Raw genomic sequence first — 26795 nt, 5'->3', positions numbered from 1 at the left:
ATTTTATTTATGAAACTGTATATATTGTCTTATACTGTTGCTGTTAAAGGAAACAGTTGAATACATAATTTCTCATGTGAACATTTTGTACAGGCTGTTTCCTTTTACTTGCTAGTGTATACAGATAATATTAAGAGAAGCTGAAGTGATGAGGTTAGTCTTACCTCATTTAACACTTTTCTTTCTTGAAGTGAGTGTTCAAAGCTGTTTCTTTCTTAGTGGTCAGTGTCTCACATGTGAAATCACCAGGGAGAATGCTGTTTAAGTATTTAAAAGTGGAGTATGATTCAGGGGAAGGTGGGATTGACAGACGGACGTGGCTCAGCCGAGCGGGGCAGCCCGTTATGAATGGGCAGATGTGTGCGTGGTGAGGCGCAGGGTGAGTCAGAGCTGAGCTCTTCTGAAAGAATGCGTTTTGCTCCAGTGTGCTGGGAAAATGGAAACAGACGGGAGGGGACTGCACCACTTCACTGGGGACTGGTGTTTCCTGGGGGGTGAAGCTGATCTCCTCGGTGGCGCTGGCTGTTGTGAGCCTCCTGATTCATGAGTTGGTGGGTGGTGAGAACTGTGTGCAATCGCTGGGGGAGGAAATGGCTTGGTTGCTGTAGGGAGAAGGAGCATTTTCTGTAACTGCAGGATGTGTGGATGGAGCACACAGATAGCATTCCTCCAGCAGATCAGTTAAATACCCTGCTGTTGTGAGATAAAGGTTTACTAGATGACTAAAATAGGATGTGAAACTGAGGGTTTTTTTTGTCTTGTGCTAAAATACAGTAGCTTTAAAAAAAGTAATTAGTTTGGATTTTAAAGTATGAATGAATGGTGTTACAGGAGCCACATGCCTGCCTGTTCTTAACAGAGATAACTCCCAGTTAATTGGAGTTGGGGGAGAGGGTTGTTCATTTAAATGCAGATGAAAAGAAAAGTGATTAGTAAAAGAATACAAAAGGGAAGGTGAGATGTACTAAATGTTGAAGGTGTGGCACAGAGGTCTTTGAGAACAAGCCAGCAGGGAGGCACAAACACAGCTCAACAACTTAGAGCCCAGCTAAGCCTATTCATGCAGCGCCTTCTCAAGTTTGTGTGTTTTTACGGTGCTGTTTGTCCTCTGTCCAGATAATCTGCCAGGAGATAAGAGTGTTTGCTCTTGCTGCTTGTTCAGTCAGCAAGCAGAATATTTGTTCTAATACTAAAAGCCTGTTTCCAATGTAAAAGTAGCATGTCCACATTTCTCATTTAAAAATTTTAATGCTACTTTGATCTATAGTAGGAGTTTGAAATGGAAGATGTCATTTGAGATGAAATTAGTTCTGTAATAGCCACCCAAACAAAAATTCAGCTGCTATAAGCCAGTGAAAATGGCATTTTTCAGTATGTGATAGTTTACCTAGGTCTCCTAGTCCTGTTGTATGGAAAACAAGGGTGCAAAAGAGAGAGAACTTACTCTCATCCTTCAGCATGTGTACAAAGATTCTTAACTTAGCTGTACAACTGTCCAGTGTCAGTGGCAGAAAAACCATACTTCCTTTGGTTTATGGAATGGACTGTATTCTGAAAAGAGGCTGCTGCATAATTTAGCTTTTCCTTTTATGTAGCATTAAATTTGTCCACTGAATATGAATTTGGTAATTGCCTGACTTCCAACTTCTCCTCCTTCCTTCTGTTCTGTAGTGCTTTTCAGCTGTCTCTTGAATTTTACAGCACTGACTGTCAGGCATTATTATGAAAAGTACCCATAGGTATGTGGAGGATTTATAAAATTATTTAAATGCAGGTAATCTGGGGTTAGCAATAGAACTTTGAAAGAGTTGATCTAACAAAGACATGGTTTTATCTACTTCTATAATATTAGGAAGGGGGAGGGAATTTTGGGTCTTTTTAGAAATAATGCAGCTTTTGCCCTTAGTCTTCTACCATGACTGTCTTGAGGCAATTTTCAGAGCAGACAACTCAGAAATTTTTTAGAAGACCACTTTGCTGGATTTTGAGATGCCATAATAGATAATGTGTTCACAGAACAGTAATTTATTAATAATTCTGTTAAGTTCAGAAGTTGAGAGGGAACCAACATGGTTTTATCTGAAAAGAAGGAAATATGTGGTTAAACGTTTTTGGCTATAATCTTAGGTGGTTTCCATTTTCCTGAAAGAGGAGAGGGGGGAAAAGGAGTTTAAATTCCTTTCTCTAAAATAAATTAAAAAGTACCAGTATGCATTATTGTGTTTTAATGAGAGAAAAGTTCCTGCATAAGCTCGTGGGGTTTCAAGATGAATGATTACTACATTTGAATGATTGTGTGGTAATTTCAAAACTCAGAATGCCTTGAGAAAGAATTCATGCTTTCAGTAGTGAAAAATGTTTGTTTATCAGAGTTTTGAAGACCTCCTGAATCTGGTGGTATGAGGCTTCTTCCAGGGCTCTGATTCAGGAGCAAGGGCAGACTACTTCATCTGGAAAGGTCAGGCTGCGTGCCAGAGGTTCCCGAGCTGCTGTGTCAGCAGCTCAGATGTTGGCTGGCGTGTTCAGGACAGATTGTTGGAATCAGGAATCACATCGGCTCTGTCAACTTGTTTCCCCTTTGACTTCTGAAGGCTTTCATAGAGTTTGCAGCACTGCTTGAGCTTCCAGGTGATGCACGAGGCATTTGAAGTATTGAGCCCTCAGCAGCTGTGTCTGAGCTACCTGCTGCTTGCACTGAGGAGGAGGTTTGTGTGTAAGGCACTGGCAGCTGCAGGGACCAAGGCAGTTGAGCAGCCACTGAAATGGGTTAGTGGCACCATAATATTCCTTGTCAAAGAAACAAACAAAAAGTATTCTGGGACAGCTTGGAAAGCTGAGTTTTGACATCTGTGGGAAGGCCTGTGTAACTTTTGATGTTCCAGGCTGTTGTTGTGGGCCAGAAGGATAGGGGAGATTGAGTGAGAGGTAAACCTTAAATGAAAGCCAGAAAGGTTCTTGTTTGCTCCTGTAAGACATAACCAGCATTAGAGTACAGGCTTTTTTGTCTTTACAGACCCATGGTTAGCTTATACTGCCTTTTTATTTCCCCTTTTGAGTTATTCTTGACGTGCCTTAGAGGAGAATGACAGTTCTAATAGCCTCTTTTAACTATCTTTCACTTCTCAACTAATTAAATGCATCTTTTAAATGGATGCTGCATCCTTCATTTGTTTCTTGTGAGATGAATGGATGAAGGCTGTGCTGAAGGGCTGCAGTGTACTTTGTATGTTTGAAATGTTTAATTTTAAAATGAGGGCTATGGGAGGTGGTTTCCTGGTAGTCCACATCTTACTCATGGTGGTTCTGACACCTCTGCTTGCAGAGGCTGTTGGCTGGTGAATGTGCATGGTGTGCTGTCCCCACGCAAGGCTGGGCTGTGATGACTCTCTCAGATGGGCTGTGAGTGCAGAAAACAGAAAACCAGTGCTCTTAGCAGAGACCCTCCAGTAGAAGTGCTAGTGGGAAGAAGATATGCTCAAACAAATAACATTTATTGCTTCATTACTGAGCTGCTGCATGTTGTACTAATTAAAAGGTCTAAAGCTGTGTCACTTCATACCAAAGTGTGATAAGTTGTAAAAACTGGGCTTGGAGATCAAATGTTTGTTTTCTTTGGCAAATAACATTACTTGTTTGTCAGCTCAATTCAAGTTATTTGCTCCCTGTTTTCCACTCATGGGTTGCCTTTCATGTTGTTCTGTGCTTAATTCTGCCAGCACAGTCTTTGAATGAGGGGGGCTTCCCTTCCTCTGTGCTTCCTGCATCTGAACCCTTTCATTTTTTGCTTGAGTGACCTTAGCTGGTAAGTGTGGAACTGAGCAAGTAGGCACAGTGGGGGTGCTTTGAAATGCGTTATAGTGCTAAACATCAATTACGCTTTGATGAGGATTTGCCAGAGGATTAATTTAGAACTGTTAGAGGAGGCACTGTCTGAAAGTTCCCCTACCTAGCTGAGCCCCAGCTGCTCCTGAAGGCTGAAAAACCTCAAAGGATTTGGAATGTCTAAGCAGTCTTGTCAATCAACAAATTCATATTCAGTGGGCAAATTCTGAAGTGGGTGCAGGCGTATGTGCAGGTTTGCCTCTCTGGTGATTCAACATAGACAAACTCCTGTTCCATGAGAGGTTTTGACTTGCCAAGTAAGCTGAAATAACTATTAAAGGTTGATTTTTCTAGTTTTGTTTTTCTTTTCTGTACAATTCAGGTAATTCTACTGTGACTGTTTTGTTTAAGAGAGATATTACTAAGTATAACATGTCAAACTCATTTAGTGTATTGTATTTGCTTATTTTTAAATTCCCTGGTGACATCACTTTATTGTGTACTGTTATCTAGATGTATGCATTATTCTGTGCTGCAGCACAAGGCACAGTGCACATTGGTGCTGTACTTGGATTTTCATCAGCTGGTGTTGCTTCTTTTGAAAGCCTTTCACACATGCTAGAATTGACACAGGAAGACTTCCTTATTTTTAGCACGATTTGTCGTGTATTTTACTGAACTTTGAGTAGTTTGCAAATTTGAGAAGGACTGAAAACAGTGCTTAGTCTTTGTTGAAATCACTCATGTATTGGGATAAAATACAGTGGTTCTTGGGAGTAGGAAGGAGAGTGCTTGTTTAACTATTTAGCTGCTGTAGGATCCTCCCTGACTGGCAGCATGCCACTTCTTTGTGACACAAAGGTAAGCTGACAAGAAAAACTCCTAGTTTAACTGCAAGCATAAGATTTCTAACTAAATCCTGGTGCATGCCAGTTTATAAAATGAGAACACAGCTTAAATTTATTCCATCCAGTGCAGTAGGCAAAAGTTAAAGCACTCACTTGATTAAAATGAGTTCTTGGAAAGGAAGCAGTGGAAGCTGTTAAATGGAGTCTCATGTTACCAGCTGGTTTGGATGTTCTTCTAAGAATACATATAGAAGCTTCCTGGATCAGTATTTTCATTGTGCAAGCACATGTGTAAGAGCTTGCAAATTCATAGCATGTGTTTTGCTTTTATTCCAGGTGTACTTGAAGGCACCTATGATTCTCAATGGTGTCTGTGTAATTTGGAAAGGCTGGATAGATCTCCAGAGACTGGATGGTATGGGCTGCCTGGAATTTGATGAAGAGAGAGCACAGGTAAGACAGTCTGCTCTTGGCTGCTTACGTGTTTGTTTGTTCTTCTGGAGGGAACAGTTTTTGCCTTCACTCTGAGTACAAACTCCAAAGAAAACTTGTAGTATGGGAAGTTCAGAAACATGTGCTGGTAGCAAAACACTACTTTAGCTACATTAGGTCAAAATGTTAGGGGCAGGAATCATTTGTAACTTACAACTTTGAGTGGTTTTGCACTGTTACTATGCTACAGTGTAATAAAGTATTTTAAAACTTTGATTCCTCCAAAATACCAAGAACACTCCTCTATTATGCCTTGCCTCTCCCTAACTTAAGAAACTAATTTGCACATTAATGAGGTGATGTTAATGTGACTATGTTTGGGATTAAATAGAAACACTTTGTGTCAAAGTCACAGCCCTGAACACTTCCTCCATGATGCCTAGAAAGAGAGTTGTCCTGCCACCCTTTGTGAATCCATAAGAAAAGCCACAGACCAAAGCTTTTACTCAAAATCTGCTCTTTGCATTCACCTCTTTCAAGGCTGTGTCAGTGACTTGGGCAGGCTCAGTCCCAGCTGCAGCAGAGTCACTGCTGTGAACTCCATGGATTAGGAGACCTTCAGGCTGTAATGCTTTGCACAGCCAGGACAAGTGTATAGCCCTGAAGAATGTAGCATAAATCCCAAGGTTCTTGATCTGTAGTTACTAAGTTTGATACATAATGCTAAGTCACAGGACTTCTGAACTGAGAGCAGGCTGATGGGAATGTGCACTCAGGAGACAACAGTGTCATCCTTTCCAAAACTGGAGAGTGCCTGAAGAAAATGAGCAGTCTTCCAAAAAGGAGAGGGGTCCGGTGACCTGTGGGTTTAATTTTTCTCTTCTTAATTTCCCAGTAAATGTTTTTGCAAGTGCTTGGATTACTTTAGTTTCCCAATGTGTATATGCTATTTTAACAAAACTTAACAATTCCCTTTTGTTGTCTTCAGAAAGTGTTTGTGCACTGAGGTTGTGATTTACTCTGTGTGTATGTGAGGGGATGTGTGCACGATCTCAGGTGTCAGTGCTTTCCTGAGTTGTGAGTACAGGGTGCTGAGCTGGAGGTGTTGCACTGTGTGGATCTACAGGGATGTTTGCACTCAGTTACAGGTGTGTAACTTGTTTTTAGTGTGTGATTCTTGGTGACTGAGGTTGTCAATGGTCATTCTGTTTGTTATGGTAGTAGTACCTAAGGGTGCCCATTATCATAAAGAACTATACAGACACAAGAGTAGCTGCACCCTTATATGTGTTAGTATTGTAAACATTTGGGCAATCTTTTACATTGTTCAGTTTCCTTTTTCCTGTATCTGTCACTGCTTCCTTGTTTAAAACTGTTGTAATACTGCTAGTGGCAGTTGACTGAACTGCTGACTTTGATCCCAAAATAACACTGATGTCAGAGGGGGCTTAAGTGCCTCATATGGTATTGCCTGTGTACCCACTGTCCTTTGTAAGAGGTCCAGCTGCTCTTCACACCCCCCACATTTTTTGGAACCTTGTCTTAAGCAAATGTAGTGCACTTGCATTTTCCTGTCTCTTACCGCTTCATACTAATGCTAGGATAAAAAAAAAATTTCCTTTGCTGTCATACTTTGGAAAACATACTGCCCTTCACCAGGTCAACAAATACTTTAGGAAGAAAATCCCCATGTGTTAACATTGAAATATTTTATTTGTACGTGTTAAGCTTATTTTCCGCTTAATCCACAGCCTGTCCATGTCTTGCTACTAAGTGGTCTGACTTTTTGTTACTGAAAGCTCTGGTTCTACTGCTTGCTCAGACTTTGATGGAGCAACACACACAAAGCTGTACATACATGCTTGAATATCTTCCCTCTTTGGGGCTGAAATTTCCCTGGATTTGATATTTGAGTGTCTTTAAGAGACTGTTTCTGTCTTTTGCACCTCTTCTGTAGTGAAGTTTCTTGCTATCTCACCAAGTCTTTTCCTACTGGGCTGCTGTGAGGATTTGTGTATAAGTGTGGGTGTGTGTAAGCTTCTCTTTTTTAATATTTTTTAAAATTTTATTTTCTGGACTGGGAAGTTTGGTTTTGTCCTGTTGTCAAGTTGATTGCTCATTCTGTTGCTCATGTTTTGCTTATTCTTACTTTTCTTTGTAAATTTATACCAGGAATATTTTTGTACAATAAAACTAAGATGTATAAGTTATTTGGTCTCAAACAGCTGAATTTGCTAGGCTATTATTACTAGAATTGAGTGACATTAAAAAAAAAATCTTTGTTAAATTCCTGTTGTATAAAATTGAGTTGTTGGTTGATTTGTTATAATGTATTACCAAGAGTAGAGCAGAATTTTATGTTTTACTAAAAATATTCTGATGCTTTTATCCCCTTTCTCAGACATGAGCAAACCAGAGTTTCAGCTGTCAACATGTCTTCATTCTGGATGTCAACATACTGATTTTTTTCCCCCATGAATTTCTAATTTAGTTTCTTTTGGTTATGACAATTTCTTTAAAATATTCCATCCAAGACTGTATGTCAGCCTTTTATTTCGTGACCACTCTAAATGATGGTAAAATGCAAAAACCTTCAATAAAAAAAATCTTATATTTAAGTCTGATTTAAAATAGAAGGTTATAAAGACATATCTCTTTTGTAAACTAAAACTACGGCAGCTTTTCTGGAGTCATCTGAGAGACAAGCTTATCTGTTCTCTCTCTAACCTTCTGCATTATTAAGAACAAACTTACTTTCTGCTCTCTGACCCTGGTTTCTATGCCTTTTATGAACATTAAATGGCTGTAAAGGGCAAAATTCTAATCTTAAAAAGATATATGGTGTTAAAGTATTATCTTGTTGGCAGCTTTAAACGTTGCACATGCATCCCCAGGAAGCAGCAGCTGAAGGCAGAGGCCGGGCCTGGCAGCTGTTTGTGCTTCCCTGCCTTGAGCCACGAGGGAGTCCCTGCACAGCATTTCACAGAGCAGCTCCAGGGCCCGCCACTCTGCCTGCGGCAAAAAAGGCAATTTAACATTTTCTCAGGCTGGGGATGCTTTATCTTAAATTGAAAAATTTATGCACTTAGTCCCCAGGTATATTAAAACTTAGTTGTGCTCTCTACATGTTTATGTCCTCTAACAGTCAAGGTCAGCTTTTTTTAAAAATTATTAACTTTAAAATAACATTTGCATGTGTGTGAGAATTGTAAGTGGTGTTAGTAGTAATTATGGTTGAACAGCTAGAAGGAAGGAGAATCAATACAGTTTATCCCTTCCTGGTTTGTGGGGCTTCTTCAGATGGGACTCTTCCATTCTGATGGGGAACAGTAAATGTATTAAAATGTCTCCTTAAGAAAAATAACTTCCAATCCAATTAATAATGGCTCCACATATTACTAACACTTTATTTAAAACATTTTCTAATAGCAAATACAGTTTGAAGGATTTTTTTCGAGTGTTAGTTTATTAAATCTGTTCCTGTGCATAAGCCATTACTGAAAATTAGCAAAAGGGCTGTTAAGACCTGCAGGTTTCTCCGCCATTATATGGGAATGTGTGCAGATTGGTGGAGGAATAATTTTTGCTTTGCACTTCACTATGCCTCTACATTTAAATAATATAAATGATACACAAGTTGTAAGAATGTTCATACTGATGCACCTGCAGCAGCTTTTGAGAAAAGCTGGATTTATTTGGTTTATAACTTTGGTAATACTTCTAAATGCAAGATAATTAAATTACCACTGTTTGTGTAGTGGACACTATCTAGCTATACCTGTGAATACTGTCTTCAAAATGGCTTTTATAAGGAGAATAAAATGTATTGCCTTTTACATAGAACTTCTGGTCATTCCAGCATTTAAACTACTTTGGGACAGCAGTTCTCCTTTGAAAATGTATTTTAGTTGTACCTGTATTCCAGCTTTGGTTATTTCTACTGCTGAAGTGAAGGTGAGTAATACTTCATTAACCTGCATTGACATTTGCTGGACTCGCCTGTGTTCTAGCAGGTTCTGCAGGACATACTTGACTTTGCTGCCAAGAGCTAGTTAATATGCAAAATAAATGTGATTTGTTGGAAATGAGGGTCACCTTTTGTGTCACTCTGTGTCATCTGCTTTGGTAGCAGGAGGATGCATTGGCACAACAAGCCTTTGAAGAGGCTCGACGAAGAACTCGTGAATTCGAGGATAGAGACAGGTCTCATCGGGAGGAAATGGAGGTGAGGGTTTCACAGCTGCTGTCAGTAACTGGTTAGTACTTTCCCAAACCTTTAGATTGTTTCAATTTATTTGTCTGTTTGTACAATGTCATGTATTGTGTTTGTTCAGTGATGTTATATAAAAATTGCAAAATGCATTGTTTTTTACTCTTGTAAAATGGATTCCAAGTTTTTTTAAAGTTTTGATAAGAATTATCTGATAGTTTACTTTTTTCCTTTCTGTAGATGGTCTTTTTTGTGAGTACTTAAGCTGTAAAGACATTTATTCAAGAGTTGCCATTTCTCTCTGAAATGATACTTTAATAGCTGACAGTGGGATCTTTTGCCTTGTGCATTTCTCATGAGCACAGAAGAGGCTTTGGGAGCTTCAGGGGCAGAATTTTGGAGCTTGTTATCCTGTGTTTTGGGAAAAATTACCAGACAATTTAATCAGATGCCACAGTCTGCTTTCTTGTACAGGCTAGTTTTATAGTCTTTTTACCTTTTTCTTACTGGTGGGAAGTCTCATTCCTTTTTTTTTTTTCACTGGCTTAGTTTCCCTGTTTTGTTCTTTGCTTCTTCAGGGCCCCACAGTCTTGAATCTTGTTCTTTCTTGATGAAAGCAGAAATTACTGAGATTGGTAAAAGAAGAGCCAGGAAAGGGAATGGAAACCAGCTGCTCTGAGATGTCAGAAAGGCAAGAGCTGTAAGAGGACAAGTAATAATACATAAGGGGAGTTGGCAAGTTATTGCAGGCTGCAGGTCAGGAGAGAATAGGGAGAACACAGAAAGGCTTTGAATTTCTTTCCCTTACTAATGCTGTTTCTTACTTCCTGCTTCATCAGTACAGCCTGACTTAACTGTAATCAAATATGATCAATCTGCTGGTCCTATGGTTTTTAGAAAATTTGATTATTGTTATTGCTAAGTTACTTTTCTTTGGCATTCTTTTGGGTAATTGGGATGATCAGACAGACTTTCTTCCCTTCCAGCTACAACTGGGAGGCACTGAGCAAGAGACTGAGAGGGAACAGATAGGCACAGAGGATAATATCTCTCTTTGAAGTGGCTGGAGTGTGTCTCCTTGCAAACACTGCTGCAGCCAGGGCAGATGTTGGCTGTAACAAAGGTACAGTCCTTGCCTTGGAGGCCCTGCTGCCGCTGGATTTTTGGAGCAGCAGCTGGATTGCCTGAATTCTGTCACAGCATAGCTACAACCTGCTTGTAAGTTCACTTCAGAAGGCAGGTAGAATTAGCTTTAATCTGTTCATGAAGACCTGTGCCAGCCTGCTTTACTGTTAACAAAGTAGGAGCTTCAGGTGCAATCTTACGTCTTTAACCTCAATGTACTTTAAACTTCTCTTGATATATTCTCTTTGCACTATGCTCTTCATCCCCACTCCTCTTACTACAGAGAAGCCATGTGCATGCTGAAGGTTAAAAAATAATGAGGCTTCCCAAAATAACTTCTGGAGTTCTGAGACAGTTAATTTTCCTTCAAGTGTGGAAAACACTTACTTGTATCTAGGCTGTGCAAAAACACTATTTCAATTAACAGTGAGATTGAGGTAATATTGAGCATCTGAAGCTTTGTGACAGACACCAAAACTCGTGACACTGAGACACAAAAAGCAGCATTCTTGTCTGTCTGCAGGAGCTTGATTCAATAACTTCTGAAAACACTCTTGCTTTTAATAAGGCAGAAGGCAGTTGCTATTAATTGATGTCCTTATTAGCTGTTAGTACCCATTTTCTTGGAAACTGCAATAGTTGTTGTCCCAGCTCTAAAGCACTGGTGTAGATCACCTACAGAAAGGAAGAAAAGAAAAAATTAGTGATTTGAAATATGTTTAAGCAAAATGAAAAGTATTATCAAAGGTTGTTTTAAATTTGTGTTGTTAAATACAAATCTTTAAGAATTGTAATACATTATTTTATATACTTTCCTATTTATTTTACTCTGCCTCTTCAATATGTCTAAGCAACAGATTTTTGTCCTCCAGTACTCGTAGGTCTATAATTGGTTTTTACATTTCAGTTTTCATTCCTGTGTTTGGGATAAGATGTCCTGAATGTAGATCTGGAATGTTTACAGACAAGCTTGTTTACTCTTGACTGCAAAAAAATCAGGATCTTTTGGGATGAGATGTGAGTGAGCAGAAATAGACTTACAATGCATTCCTAAAGAGGAATCAGGTTTCCAAATCATTCATTGCTACCCTTCTTTTCAGTCTAATGCAGCATTTGGACAGAATCAAATGAACTTTAATCAGTAAGCACTTGCTGTTCATGATCCTTGTACTGAATTCTCAATAGAAAATGATGCATGAAAGTACATTCCTGTATTTGTTGTATTTGTGGCCTGTATTGAATTTTCCACTGCTGACATGCTCAGTCAGCTTGGAAATAGTTTGTCAGTGGCACCCTTCTGATGATTGCATTGCTGACAGCTGCAGAAACCTTAATCCAGACTGCCTTATGTTCTGCTTCTGTGATTTCAATGGAACCAACAGTATCTTTGCTTTCACTACAGAGATGGTACTTGAAGGCTTTTATATGGGAAAGGCCAATTCTAAGTGTGCTGAGTGAATTTTTATGTATGTTATGCTACACACAAGTGAAGATACTTTCCTTGTGATTGTTTTAATATGATTTCTATATAGCTTTCATCTGTATGAAAGTTTTAGATTTTTCTTTTCTGCCATGCTTGGCATGGACAGTAAAGCTCAGAATTGGCAGATGTGGAACAGGATCTCATCAGTGTTAATGATGGTTTTAAGAATTGCAACACTGTAGAAAATCAGGATATTTCTGACAGTAGAATTACAGTTGAAATGCCTTTAATAGAGACCAGATTCTGCTTCAGTGGGGGAGGAAGGGGAATCCTGCAATACTCCACCCACTCCTACCCAAAACAGAGGCGCCAGCTCTTTGGAAATATTTATCCATCCAAAGCCTGGCAGCATATGAAAATGATCAGATTAAATTCTTTATTTATACAGCTTTCTGGGTAAAAACTATTCCCTATTCTAAGTCTTTCTGTAGACTTAACATAAAGTCTGTAGGCTTCAAACTCCCCACATAGGAGTGGTCAGTGATAACTCATTGAAAACAATATTAAAGTGTTTTGTATGTGGTAGTTAGATTTTAGAATGGTGACACTTTGCAAGGGGAAAAAAATTGCAAGAGCATTATCAATTTAGAAATTATTGCTTTGCCAATTTTTATTTTTAAGTATCCTAAAAAACTCCCAACCAGTTAGAAAAAAATTCCCCTAAAAAAAAAAAGAGGTTAAAAACCCCTTCAGGGTATTGTGAGGTTTGTTTGCTGTCTTTTCATCATATAGAATCCCTTCAATTCTAGTGTAGCACACCAGATTTTTATTTTAATGAACATATTCTTTGCATCTGAGGGCATCTGAGGTGTGTTGGGCTTGAATTTTCAAAGGTGATCATGTTTTTGTGCAATTACAGCACTCTGATGTAAATAGGGTGGGAGTGGATTTAGGAATTTTCATTGAAGTTTTTAAGCACCTCTGAGTTGAACTGCATTCTCTTACATTTTTAACATAGCTTGTTTTGAATGCAAGATGCTTTGGAGTTTATATAAAAACTTGTGTAGCTCAGTTACATCAGATACTGCAAATCCAGCCTCGCTGTCCAGGATTCTTTTGTTTCAAAGATGCTTTTGAAGTCAGTGAGAGTTCTTAGTGCCTTCAAAATTAATAAGGTATCCCAATGGCTTTTACTTCTACAAAAATGTTGGAATGCTGAGACAGGGAATGTTTAATAATACACATTAAGAAAGACTTCATCCCCATTTAAAGATTGTTTAAATAAAATGAGGTGTATGAACTTGAAGTATTTGAACTTTGCCAAACTAGAAGAACGAGGAGACTGAAGGGATGTTGGTGAGGCAGATGTTTAATTTTCACTGTCTTTATCTCCTTGTGGCGTGGTTGAGAGAATCAGTCTGAATGTCTCTGCTGTGGTTTCAGTATGAACGACCAGAGTTAGTGTCAGGATAAGAAGTGTTCTGCAGAAATTACTGTGAAGTTGCTGTCTAGACGTGAATTTCCAGGAAGAATTTTTGCTTGTTTTTCAGTCTTCTAGCATAGTGGCATGATGCAAAAATGTGTTACCCTGTACAGAATGGCTTGGAAAGATTTAAACTGGCCCTAGTTGGCGAAATTAGAATTTATTGGAGGTTATAGCCTGTGTTCAGTGCAGAAAAGCTACAAGCAGGTGCCTCCTGACAGCTCTTTGCTGGAGCAGATGGCACAAAACAATGGATTTTCAAGGGGTGGGAAAAGAGAAGAGGCCCTCTGGTGTGTTGCTGTGTGCAGGTGGGGGTGTTTTCTGGAGGTTTGTTTTGTACAAACTAATTTCAGACTTGCAGTGACCTGTGTGAGTACACAGTTTGTCCAGCTGTGTTCCTCCAGAGCCTGGCTGAGGATGTTCCCATGGCTTTGCTTGAGGATGGGTTGGATCTGTTCTTAGTCTTCCAAATGTAATTTCTTCAACCAGTATTTTTGAAATGTCGTATTTTTCTGCTTTGTGTTCTTTTCCTATGTTGCTGCCATGCTCTTTATTTTAGCAACAGTGTGAGTAAAGAACGGAGTGGTTTGCTCTCCCTAAAACAGTCTAGTCTAGCAATCTGTCTGTTTGTGGTCTTGTGCTAAATATAAATTACATTAATGGCTAAGCAGAGCCATTTTGGGAAACTGCATGAAATTCCCATTTTAAAAACCTTCATTTTGCTCAAAAAAACCCCTGTTTTGGAACTTCTGTTTCTTCCAGAAGCAATCCCTCTCAATACAAAGCACCAAAAACCCCCCACCAACCCCACCCTTTAAAAATGCTGGAGTAAAAATTTACCTAAATTTTAAGTACTGTGTCCTGCCCTAGGTTTTTACATATTCTTGTTGTTTGTTGGGAATTACGAGTTGAAATGAACATGATACATTTAATTTAATTTTGCTAAAGTTGGGAACTCTCAAAAAACAAAGGATTTTGTTACAGAAATGTAAACAGTTTACAGTTGAAAGAAAATAAAGTAGTAGGACTGACTTTCATGTTCTTCCCAAGACTCTAGACAGTGAAATTATTCTCCTTTTCTTAATTTTTTCTAAGATGAAACTCCCAGTGTAAATAAATGTTCTAAATAATTATATTTTTCTCAAATACAACTGGCTTCAAAAGTGAGTATAGTATTACAATAAGTGTGTGGGGACTTTTTGTTTTTAATTTTGACTCGGGGGTTTTTTAAAAGAAATTTTCTCATCAGATTCTCAGATTTTAAAGGTTTTCTTTCTTATTAATCTGGAATTAATTTAATTAGTGTTTCTTTTATGTACTCTCCAAACTGATGATAGAAAAATAGTATAACCATTAACACAGGTTTTTGGCTATGAAATAAATCCAGCCATTGATTTTTTTTTATATGCAATGGGTAGTGTAGACTTGTATACAATCAGAAATAATTTGTTTAGGTGGAGGATGGATAGCATAACTTGGAAAGAGGTGTTTGAGTGGGAATGTATTGCCTCAAAAGGTTCTGCAGTGCCAGTCCAGTACAAGTAGGCCAGTTATGATGACTGGTTTGCTTCACAAGAACTTAAATAGCTGGTGCTTGTGCCAAAGTGCTACAGAATGCATAGATCAGAAAAACAATTTGTGCTGCACAGAATCAATGCTGACTGCAGGACGGGGGAGATCAATCTTGCAAATCAGGGAATACTGTAATATAAGCGTCTTCTTTCAGTCAATGAAGGTTAGAAAGGGGCTGAGCAACAGAGGAATACTGTCTGGAAGCAATCAATATTAATTATAAATTTATAACCTTTAGACCAGCTTTCAAACAGTACTTTCTAAAAGGGAGCACTTCAAGCTTTTTTCTCTTGGAAAAGAAGTTTTAATATGAAAGTAAATATTTCAGTCTCTGCTCAAAGCTCTTCCGAGCTACCCATTCCTGCTGTGCTTTTTCCTTCCTTGGCTTCCAGTGACCTTGTTCCAGTTTGGGGCAGCAGAAATGTTACCTCTGTAATAGTTTTTAAACAAAGATGTAACCATTGTAAAGATTTCAGGTGAGGGGGTGCACGGGGGTCAGGAAGCAGATGTGCTGCTTGGCCTGGTCATGCTCTGAAGCTCTCTCATAGCCTGTGGGAAAGCAGACTCTGCAGGAAACACAGTTCATGTGTGTTTTCAGTCTGTTTCTAGGAAGTAGATAGTAGTTTGAAATGAAGTCTTGATGGAGGTAAGTGCTAAGTAACTCTTATCAATGGGCTTTGTCAGGAAATTTTTTTTATTTTGACTTTCAGTGAGCTTGAAAGATAATCGGAATGGAAGTAGGAATAAAAAAGATTATTGGGTATAGAAATCATGGCATTAATAGTTCTACAGTTACTTCAGTCTAACATCCAGATCTCTTGCCAAGTTTGAGAGCCTGTTTTCCATTATTTGCATAATTTAAGTGGTGCTTGACATCATAATTAAGAAAGATCAAGGCTACTTCTTCCCAGGTTGTTCAGTGAAAAGGAGAGCTGATAGCAAAATAAATGTTATGGGCAGCCAACAAAGCAACTGCAGAAACTGGATCCAGGCCATGAAGTCTAATGCTGACAGCTATGCCTGCTATGTGGTAAAGATCCCATCCCTCTGTCTGCCAGTGGCTCCTGGATGCAGTGTGCAGTGGTGCTGCTGTGGCTGAAGTTCTGAGCAGTGGAGATTGAGACTCTCTGTGCAAGGCCCCTGGAAACTGGGAAGCACATGGGCTGCTTCAACAGGCTGTGACCAGAGAAGTTCTATTAGATAGAAGTTGACATTCTCACTATGCTGTAGGGCCCCAGCTTTGCTGACTCCAGCTCTGAAGGCTGACTTTCTCCTGCCCTTCTATCAAGTAAAGGTTACTGGAGGCAGGGCCAGCATTTTGAACCATGCTCAGATCTCCATGGGAGAGGCTGTTATAACCAGCAACTCAAAGAGTTTTCAGTTCATTGCTTTTCTTGCTGTGGGTCTGCCTCATACCAGGACTAATGGGAAGGTGTGCTTGATTGTGACTGGTCATTTTTCTGAGTTATTTCAGGTTTGGTTTTTGTTTATAGGGTTTTTTTTTTATTTTTTTTTTTTATTTGGGTGGTTTTTATCCTGTGGTTGTATACTTTTCTAAAAAGTATTTGCAAAGTATTCTCAGGTTTGGTTGGTTGATTTTTTTATTTTTTTTTTTTATCCCTTTTCAGGAGGTTGGCAGTCCTAAGAGAATCCAAATGTTCGCTGTTTTTCATAGCATAGCCTAATTTTTCACTTATTTAGTAAATTATAGATGGCAGATGCCAAGGCACATAATGCATTTGCTCTGTCTGTTTCAACAGGATAGAGCTGCCAGAATCCAATTAAAGAATTGCAGTGGAGTTGTCCATGGAGAGACTTTATTTTGGCTATTCCTTTTGTGACAGCCCTTTGTCAAATTAGCTCCCTCTTTTTTCCCTCCTCTTCACCAGTGTCCCAAGTTGTATATGCAGTGGGTATGGTTGTATTTGTCATTTCATGTGTGGTATTCAGAGATCCCAATTTTCCCTGCTGCTTTTTGTAAATGATTCATAGAAAGGGAGGGCCATCTTCATGGCAGCCCTGTCCATCCTTACTAAATTTGCTTCCCACTTTCTCAGTTCTGCTTTCTCAGAGCTATCGTGTAACCCACACAGTGGGACTGCATTATCTTCTCCCGATGAGCTCATGTGGTAAGAGGAGTTGGTTTCCTTAGGTATGTTTGAGGCCTCAGAACATGCACAGGAAGGGGCTCGTTAGAGATGCTTTCTTAAAGTCAGTTTAAGTTTTGTTGGCACAGTTGGAAGCACAATAGGCTGCAGCATGGGGCAGGATTGAGTGGCTGGAGGAGGTGGATGTGTTTTGTCTGTCTTGGCTGTTGGAGGAACTGCTTATATGCCACCTTCCTTATTGCCCATTTGTTTTTCCTTTGTGCCCCAGTAACAGATGTAAAGCCTCCAATGTGGTTCTTGTTCAGAAAAGTAAATTATAAAACTTACTGATTTAATGATTCTGAGCTATCTAGTTTATTGAGAAGAATAATAATATACAGATATTACTGCATCTCTTGATAGGACTTTCAGTCCATTCTCCTTAGCCTGTATTTAGGCTTGGGAAGAGCTCAGACATCAGAGGTTAAAGAGAGCATAGTTTACTCAAAATGCTTTTGTTAGTAACTCTTCTCTTTTTTGTCAGTCATTACCCCTATGGTACCAGCATTATGAGTTCAGCATGAATAAGTCTAGAGTAGCATTTGATAGGAGGCTTTAAAATGTTCTTTTGCCAAATACGTTCCTGGAATGCTTTCAATTGGTCATCACACCCTCTCCAGGATTAGAGGTTTTCAATGGCTTGTGGCCAGTTGCAATTCCTTCTGTGCAGCAGAAGATTTGCATGGCTTCATGTTCTAAAAGCTGAGTGCAAAGTATTATTCACTGCTGAAACTCCTGATGTGTCCATCAGGTTAACTCTTCTGTTCTGGATATTTGGAAGAACACTGGCAATTTTGGCTAAAACACATTCATTTTTAGGATAATTGCAAATCTGGTGGGATCTGTGTACTAATTACAAGTTTCTCACAAGCAAATATTTGTTATCCTTTCACTAAATAACAGATGAAGAACATACAAAGTAGTGCTCCTTCAAACTTAAATCAGTGTTTGACTGAAAAAATGAAATACACAGAGAAAAGATGAATAACTGCTGTTTTCTCATGGCTCATTAAGCATGACTCATAGCAGTGTATTCCATTTCCCAATGGCAAAGATAGATGCATCTTTCTTAATTGAAGCAAGTCTCCTTAATCCTTGAGAAGCTGAGCCCATTATTCACTTGAGAGTAATACTGGTGCTTTTGTGTGGCAGCAAAAGGTATGCATTTCAAAAATTACAGTTTAGAAGATTGATTAGATCTGCTGGGGAGTATAGGACCCCCAGTGGCGAGAAGTCTGGAAATTGCTGGTTTACATCTATAAAAGGGACATTTTAGCTTCCTGTAATAGACTGAGGAGAACTAGCAGATACTACCCTGCTTGTGTAGGGTACTCGTGTGATAGTCACACTCCTCCTACAAGTGAGTGTTAAGGATCTCGTGGCATTTCTTATGGAAGTTTTATTTTGCCAATTGTCAGAGGACAAAAATAGCACCCAGTGCTTCTTGCTCCACAGTGTGCTTCCTGTCTTCAATCTTTAGCAAGCATCTTTTAGTTTTTGTATTTTTCTTTCAGCATGTGGAGCACAGTTGTAGTTGCTGTAAACTGAGCATGTTGTGCCCTGGCAGAATGGCTGTGCTGCTGAACAAGCCTGCTTCACATGCTTGTCTTTTTGCACAGTAGTAGCGCAAGGAAAGGAGGGTGCCTGAGTCAGAGCTGTCATTCCAACATGTTGCAGTTGCTTGTGTAAATCCCCACTTACTGAATTGCAAAATTACACCTTTATCCACATACACTGTTGTAAGATATTGTAATGAGTGTTTTTGGTATATTTGAGGGTCATCTGTCATGCCTTTTGCGTATCACTTGAAAGGGCAAATCTGGTAGTTGTTTGCTAGTGGCTTCTGCGAGCTCCACAAGTAGCAATGAGGTCATGAATCATGCAAATTCTTTCATATGCTTTGAAAGAGAAGGCCTCTTTAAGCAAAGCATAAATGCAACCATATGCTCATATCTTGGAGCCTTCACTGAAATTTGACAATAAAATTGCTGTGCATATGATTTGTTTTCTGAAGAAGAAACACTGTTGTTTTTAGAGCAGTTGTATAGCAGCAATTAACTTGCTGGTCTTTTCTAGTTAAGTGTAAAAATGTTTATCGAGTGCAAAATTGGTAGAAGTAAGATTTTGGTAATTCTTAAAGACAGTGCATGTCTTTGTTTCCTTTTAGAAGAAAGAGGCAGCAGTAAAACTAGAAGAAATCTTGTTACAGTCTGTTCAATAGAAGAGTATGCAAAGTAGAACTGTTGCTGTTTTGTTAATCTTGGTGCAACTCTTAAATTAGCCTGGAAGTATCTATTCAGACTTGATGAACAATCATTTCATATTAAAAAAATATTTACAGCACAGCTTACTTTTCTGTTGAAGGAAAAAGGAAGTGTGGGGTTTCCCTCAGTGATTTTGATAGTCAAAGCGGAATGATTTGGTTTTTGGAAATAATGTAAAAAGCTTAATTAAATGACATCTTGTAATACTTTGTATCTCTACAAAGAGGACAGAGTGCAGAAGTTGTTTCAGGGCTTGAAGGAATACGCCCTTAAATGCTTACAATGATCAGTGCTGTGGGGTGATTAGAGCAGTTTGCTTTAATGTGATTCCTCAGAAAGATTACTGAGAAATCTGTGGGTTTGTGCACCAGCAGTGGTGTTGGTTGTCACCTTCAGATTTCTTCTGCAAGCAGGAGAAGCAGATTGTTCCTTCAGAAGCAGATTGTTCCTTCAGAGTACAACTAGTGCAGATAGAACAGAGCAAAAAGACTGGCTCACTCCTAATTATCTAAAGTGCAACTGACTACATAAATGTAGTTGGTAGCAATAGTGATATTTAAGTTAGTGGAGGTGTTTCCAAAGTAATAGTGGCAGCATGACTACTAAGGAGAGTGCAGGAGGGGGATTGTCTGCTCTGGAAACATGCTGATTACTAGAGGGATTTATTGAATGAACTCCGTGTGCATCAGAAAGGTACCGTTGTACATGAAAGGAAAATTTAAATTGGCTTTTAAATAGAAGGACACAGCAGTTCTCTGGGTGCAGCTAACCTAGTGCACTGGGAGCATACAATTAGGCAGACAAGAAAAATAGTAGATAAGGGAGGAAGAAGTGAACAAAGAAAGAAGAGTCTAAGTTGGAAAAAGTGGTGTCAGCAGTGCATGCCAGAGGGTCTGGAGTGAGCATCTCCCCCTTTGGAATGGGGGTGCAGCAGCACACCGTGAGCTGGGGCAGCTGCTGTGCTGTGGGGAGGCTTCCTCTCTGCCAGTAAATGGGGCTCAGAAGAGCCCAGGGAACACCCTAGAGCAGCACTTTGCCCCTGTTAGTCACAGCTCTGGTGAAGTACTTGTGTTTTCAGAGTGATGGTGCCAACACAGTAATTGCTTGAAGGGTATTTCAACAGCACAATGCCTGTGTTAAGGCTGTTCTGCAGTCTTTCAGGAACATAGGAAAAGTCTTTCAGAACAGGGAGGTTGCCACTGGTTTGCATTTTTTTAAAGCCCTGAATTTTTAAAGCAGGTTATTGTAGCGGATGGAGGCACTTGGAATAAAGCCTATGTAGTGACACCTTCCACCAGCTGAGAATGTGGCCTGAGACTCTTTGGGTCATGTGGCAGTTACAGGCCATGGTGCCAGCTATTCACTCTGTAAGCCTTAAATGGTACTAAAATGTCTTAAAAAACAGCTAGCATGTGTTATATATTCCCAGAGTTGAAGTATGGCTTTAAAATTTTAAGAAAAATCAATGTTTTAAAGTATTTACATGCAGCATTTGTGTGTGCTGTACCTGTGTACAGGTAGAGAAAGTAGCCATGTCTTTTACTGTTACTGACCATGCTTAATTACCTCTTTACAATGTCATTAACTCAACGGTTTAACAGAATAATTTATTTAAAGGAGAACTTACCTTACTTTTATTTTAATACAGGGGTGCAGTCATGTCACAAAGTTTTCTCAGTTTGTTAACTTTGCAGGTACACCGAAGAAGAAAGCAGTAAAACCCCAGCTTTTATGAGGTGTTAAAATGTGTGTCCATCTATAGATTAAATTGTACTCATGTGTTACTATAAGTCTCTTGATTCTAGAAGAAGCTAAAGTAAATGTTTCCCTCATAAAATTATCTGGAAATGATGTGATGTGTTCTATCTCATATTGTAGCTTTTCTCCCTAAAACTGACAGAAAACGTTAAGAGAAGGCAATTTCACAGGAAAGAAAATTATGTTTGGAAGAAGAGACACAAAATTGTTACCTAACTCTTGTGGGAGTCTCTTGCTGATCGCTAAAGCGATGTTTGAAGCCTGGCAGTGTGTGTGACACCAGCACACAGCCCCTGCTGGGTGGGGAGGCACAGCAGGCTCTGAGCCCCTCGGGGACAGGGCAGGGCAGCTCCTCTGAGCACCCGGCTGCTCGGGGGGCAAACTGAACTGGGGGGGAAATGATTTGGATGTTAAAAGGTACTGCTTTGCTCACTGCTTGAATTGTAAAGTTTCTGCCTGATGTTGCTTGTGGTGTTAGTTGTGTTAATGTGCTGAGTAAGATGACTGATCATTTCCTGGTGGCTGATGTCCGTGTGTGTTTGTTTGTGCAGGCAAGAAGACAGCAAGACCCTAGTCCTGGATCTAACCTGGGCAGTGGTGATGATCTCAAACTACGTTAATCGGCGGCAGCAGGCATCCCACGGGTCTGCACACATGCATTGCTTCTACTTGGCAAAGGATTGAATAAAAGACCAGAAACTGTGATAACTGGGTATATTATGGTCTGTTTCCTGACCTGCGGCAGTCGACGTCACCATGAACTGCCATGGTTTGCACTATGTTTATGTTACAATACCTGCATTTCCCATTTTAAGCATGTAGCCAGTGGCAATTCGAAATTTTGTTTTTCTATGCAAACTTATTTTTGTTGGCACTATTTTAGTGAAATGGAAACTTATGCAGCTATAAAACCATTTTTCTCAACTGTAATAAAAATTGTCACTTAAAAATAGGTCAAGATATTACAGATTTAGAACAACTTTTGGTTTTGTTTTTGGTTGTGTTTTTTTTTTGTTGTTTGTTTTTTTAACTGCTGGAAGCCAAAGCATTCCAAGCTTAATTTTTTAATATGGGCTTTTGGAATTCTGATTGTCCTTATGTTCCTGCTTTGTTTTAGATAATGCATTCTTATCTTTCTTTCAGTTTTCTTTTTTCTAAGTTTGCAAGACCTTATTAAAACTGCTGACATTATTTTGCATTATTTCCAAGCTAAACCCAGTGAATCAGAGCTGTTGGAATCAGTTTTCAAACTTTGTGGGTTTGTAAACCCATAGTTACAGTTGCAGTATTCGTTTAACTGCTAACAATTCATTGGTTCAACTTTTAAAATTATAAAAATCTTAAAGTGTATATTCTCATGCATGAATGCATTCTGCCCCATTATCTGTCTTAGATTTTATTCTGTTCCAAGTGAGTTTGAGTGGCTGTTATACCCTGTATATAGTGCTTTACTGAAACTCGGAGGAAGTCGCAGGCTGGCTTCTGTTTTATTCAGGGATTTTTTTAACTAGTTCTTCAAAGGGATACTGCAACTCCACAATCAGATTCAACAGCATTTAAACTGGGAACAAACATGATCAGCTGCCAAGGTGATATATATTAAATCATGTTTAAGATAACTGCTTTAAGTATATTTTATATCTTAGGCTTTTTGTAAAGTTGTGCTGAATGGTGAAAAGCTGAGATGAGCTTGTGTGCAGGAGTCTCATACTGCACATAGGCCCTTTCTATTAAATCTTATGCAAATTAAGACTGTTGCAGTATATATTGCATTTTCTAACAGGGTAAGATTTGGGATTAATTAATGTATGAATTAATCTTGTTTCATTTGGGCTGGTGGTGAATGGACTTGCTCCAAAGATTTCATTGTATCCAATATTTGAAGAAAATGTATTAGAAATGTGATGTCATTTGGCTTTGTTAAAATGCGGCTTCCTGTACAGCCTGACTGATAAAAATGTCACTTAAATACCTTTTTAAAATAAGGGATCTGAATCCAGTATTTTAAGAATTATTTTAAGGGTAGAAACTCTATATGGTTAGAACAGTTAAATCTTAATTAAATTCTATAATTAAAACAATTGTACATTCCTCATTAATGGCAAAACAATTGATGCAAAAGAGGTCTTGCAAAAATGTAAGCAGATGTCAATGTGAAGGAGAATCTTTGTATGTTAATAATATGAATATTTAACATTCACTTAAAAATGTCATTAACTGTAAACTGTGAGAATGTCATCAAATAGAAATATTTTGATACTTCAATTTAAATGTGATTCACCTGAAAGATAATCTTTTTTCACTCTGTGGCCACATATTCTTCTTGCTCTTCTTCCCCCAAAGAAATAATTTTTCTAAAGTGTTTCTGCAAAGAGTTATTTAAGGGACACACGCATGCATCCGCACGCATCCCTAGCCTTGGATCTTCTCTGCCATCTGTGTATTTTTGATGGAATAGTCTGAAGATTTATTTTAAAAGGTTTTCCTAACGTTTCAGACAGTGGTTTTAAACCATAAGTACACAGGAAATGATGCTATCAGATATTAACGTTGCTATCTCTATGTAAATACTGAACTTTCCCTATCATCATTTAGCATTCTGCTGCTTTCCATATCTTAATGCTGGCATTAAGATCACAGCCCTTACCCTCTGCTGGTTAGCGCAGACTTTTTAAAGTGCATTTTAAGTTATTGATGCAATTTGATATTTTTCATAATTTCTATTTAAACTGAAGTTGCATCATCTTTCTTGAATTCATCTCCTGTAAGAGTTGCCTTAAGCTACAGGATTGCTTTTGCTACTTTTGTGTTGTATGTTTAACTTTCATAATAAACTTCTGTGTAGTGAAAAAAGGTGCTGTAAGTTTATTTGACTCCCTGGTAGTCCCTGCTGGCGTTTTATGTTTAGGTGCAAGGCTGCCTTGATGTCCGTGGCTAAAGCAGTGGTGACATCCAGTGGTCATTATCTAACTGACCCCTCTCCTCCGTGTTCAGCTGCTCTCTGGGAGCAGCCTTTAACAGAAGGGTCTGCACTGGGGGAAATGTGGATTTTGCTGCCCTAAAGCTCTTGTTTCTTAAAACTGATACGCCCTGCTTACTCTGAAAGCATGAATCTGCTCCAGGGGCCCCAGGCAAGGGGCTGTATGTGGGCACATTGTGAGAGCAGCCACCAAACCTTGGTAATTGTGCTGCTTTGGGTGAGGGGGGAGCCAGGGGAATTACATCTGTTAGTTCAGGAAATGTAAAAATATCAGTGTTGTATGCTACACCTGGAAACCTTCTGGAGCTGCTAAAATTTTAGGTGATACAACTTAAGTTAGCTAACACTGACTGACAGTGCTGAAGTCCTGAAATGAGGTAGAGGATTGCTTGTTCCTTACAATGCTTTAGGAATATTTACATGCAATATCTACATGCAAAGGATAACAAGTGACCTTATTTTAGGCTTTTAGCACCTGGCTGTGAACAGAGCAGAGAGCAGCAAAGAAAAACAGCACTGCTGTGACCTGTGGCTTTCCTGGAGATGTTCGTCAGTGTGAAAGGGAGGTAGCTTTTGAAAGAGACAAATGACAAGCCATGTTGCTCTGCTTCTCTTGCTGAGGGCATGTGGTGTCTGCCAGCTCTGCTGTCCAGGCAGTGTTTTAAAGGCATCTGGAAACAGCTGTTCATAAGGCCATTGGGTTCACTTTTCTGCCCAAGGTACATCACAAGTGGATGAGTCCAGTACTTGTACAGCATTTTCTTGGCTGAGGGTGAAGGACAGAGACACTTTGTCCTCTGGCTCTTCCTAGATGGAATTTACTTCTCAAGTGTGAAGTAAATTCAGGGATTTAGCAAAGGGAATCTGAAAATCTCCCTGCAGGAGGTACATACAGCAGAAAAGAATTTTAACCATGCCTTAACTAGCATGGTTTAGAGATGGCTGTCCTTGATCTTGGAGTGAAAGACCACTGGAAATGCTGGAACTTACTGGAATTGAGAAGGATGTCAGCATCTGGAGCCTAAAGACAGCAGGTGAGGTATGGTCACTTCCAGCTGGATTTTTTAACCTCCTGCTCTGGAGGATTGGAGGGGAGCTCATCTAGTTCCAGCCTCCCACTAGACCACCTTGCTCAAAAACCCCATTCAATTTGGCCTTGAACACTTCCAGGGATGGGGCATCTACAGCTGCTCTGGGCAACCTGAGCCAGGGTCTCACCACCCTCACAGGGAAGAATTTCTTTCTGATACCTAATTTAAGCCTCTCATCTGTTAGTTTGAAGGCATTTCCCCTTGTCAAAAGTTTCTCTGCAGCTTCTTTGCTTACTGGGAGGGCTCTAAGGTTTCTCTGGAGCTGTCTCCAGGCTGAGCTCCTGTCTACAGAGAGGTGCTTCAGCCCTCAGAGCTTCTTTGTGGGCTCCTCTGGGCTTGCTCCAGCAGGTCCCTGTCCTTTTGTCAAGGACCCCAGGGCTGGAGGCAGCATTGCAGGTGGGGTTTTCAATGTTTAGTCCCTTTACTGAAGTCCTCAAAATGTGGATAAGCAGGTTTCTAGTTTCTCTTGAGGGAAACAGCAGCTGTCCTGGGCTCATGGCTCCCCTTTCTGAAAGCAGAAATCTGAGAAAATGAACTGTGAATGAAAACAGCAGCTTTTCTGTTCCTGCAGATCTGTGATGGTTTGTCTAATAATGAGCCTTGTTCAGGTAAGGGCTGGGAAGTTAGATGAAGATGTGGTTTCAGAGAAATCCAGAACTGCACAGCCTGGGATGATCTTGACAGGACTTCTACATATTTTTTTGTTTGCTGTAAGTTCAGGACTCCACTCTGTCATAGATGTATTAAAGAATCCATCCTGTCTGCGCAGAACTAGGACCAATTTCTGTGAGGTTGCATTATTTTGTTACTACATTTCCAATGCAAATAAGAGAATGACAGAAATGGCTTCAAGGATGAGAATTGCAGTGAGAAGTTAGAGCAGAGTGAACATTTGCATGGGCAACATTTCTCATAGCTCATTTGCCTGACATCCTGTCTTCACACTGCCACCAAATGTAAATCCCAGTCCATGCATATTCATCAACTGCTGCAACTCAGAGCTGCTCAGGGTTTAAGTAACTATTAAATAGGTTTCTCAATTACAGGTTGAGATAAGTGAATTTTCAGAATTGCCTTGGGCTCATTTCTTAAAGCTCAGGAGTGAGAGGTGGGGAAAAGTAGCACAGAAGAGCAGAGCACTGCCTCTCTGGTGCTGTCACCTGGCACAGAGGATGGCTGGGGAAAGGAGTGGGAAACCAGAATTCTTGCTCAGTTTTGTGCCTCTTACTGGGCCTGGTCCATAATTTATCACAGCTGGTGAGACTTCTGCCAAGTCTTTGTTGCTTCCCACAACTCTTCTGATACGTAACTGTTTCCTACCCTGTCGACTTGATGATGGGGCCTTGGAGGACATGGGATTTCCTGGGGCTCCACTTTCTCTTTTTGTACAGGCTGTGATTCTCTGCTTTTCATGGGAACTGGTGGCTTTGCCCCCTCTCTCCTTTTCCAGTCTTCTTTCTTCCCTGGAGCAGATCATGGGTTTAACTTGAAAAGAGAAAGACCTTCCAGAGATGGAACTAAATTTACACCTGAAAGCTCCTGGCTTTTCCAGCTGCTATCCAGGCTTGCTGGGAGAGTATGTCCTTCTGAGCCTTTTCCCACCTGCATGTCCAACCCTTTCAGCTTTTGTTATTCATACC

The 26795-nt window shown here is 39.6% G+C and overlaps 1 protein-coding gene across 3 annotated transcripts in view; it reads left to right on the top strand.

Annotated features, from left to right (window-relative positions):
• The window catches only part of CBFB (core-binding factor subunit beta), a 37322-nt gene extending 13384 nt beyond the window's left edge, over positions 1-23938 (top strand). Inside the window, exons 4-8 of one of the 3 annotated variants that reach the window (XM_085589678.1) lie at positions 5007-5131; positions 7737-7739; positions 8984-9056; positions 9232-9327; positions 21636-23360. In XM_085589678.1, the coding sequence (XP_085445804.1) occupies positions 5007-5131; positions 7737-7739; positions 8984-9056; positions 9232-9327; positions 21636-21704 (366 nt within the window). In that variant the 3' untranslated portion in view covers positions 21705-23360. Of the gene's footprint in view, positions 1-5006; positions 5132-7736; positions 7740-8983; positions 9057-9231; positions 9359-21635 lie in introns of all 3 variants that reach the window. The other 2 variants (XM_021535227.4, XM_021535228.4) reach the window with 2 other exon arrangements.
• The last annotated feature ends 2857 nt before the right edge of the window (positions 23939-26795 follow it).

This window comes from Lonchura striata, chromosome 11 (genome assembly GCF_050655825.1).
Source record: "Lonchura striata isolate lonStrDom1 chromosome 11, ASM5065582v1, whole genome shotgun sequence".
Taxonomy (NCBI): Eukaryota; Metazoa; Chordata; class Aves; order Passeriformes; family Estrildidae; genus Lonchura; species Lonchura striata.
This window is presented reverse-complemented; position numbering and strand designations above follow the sequence as displayed.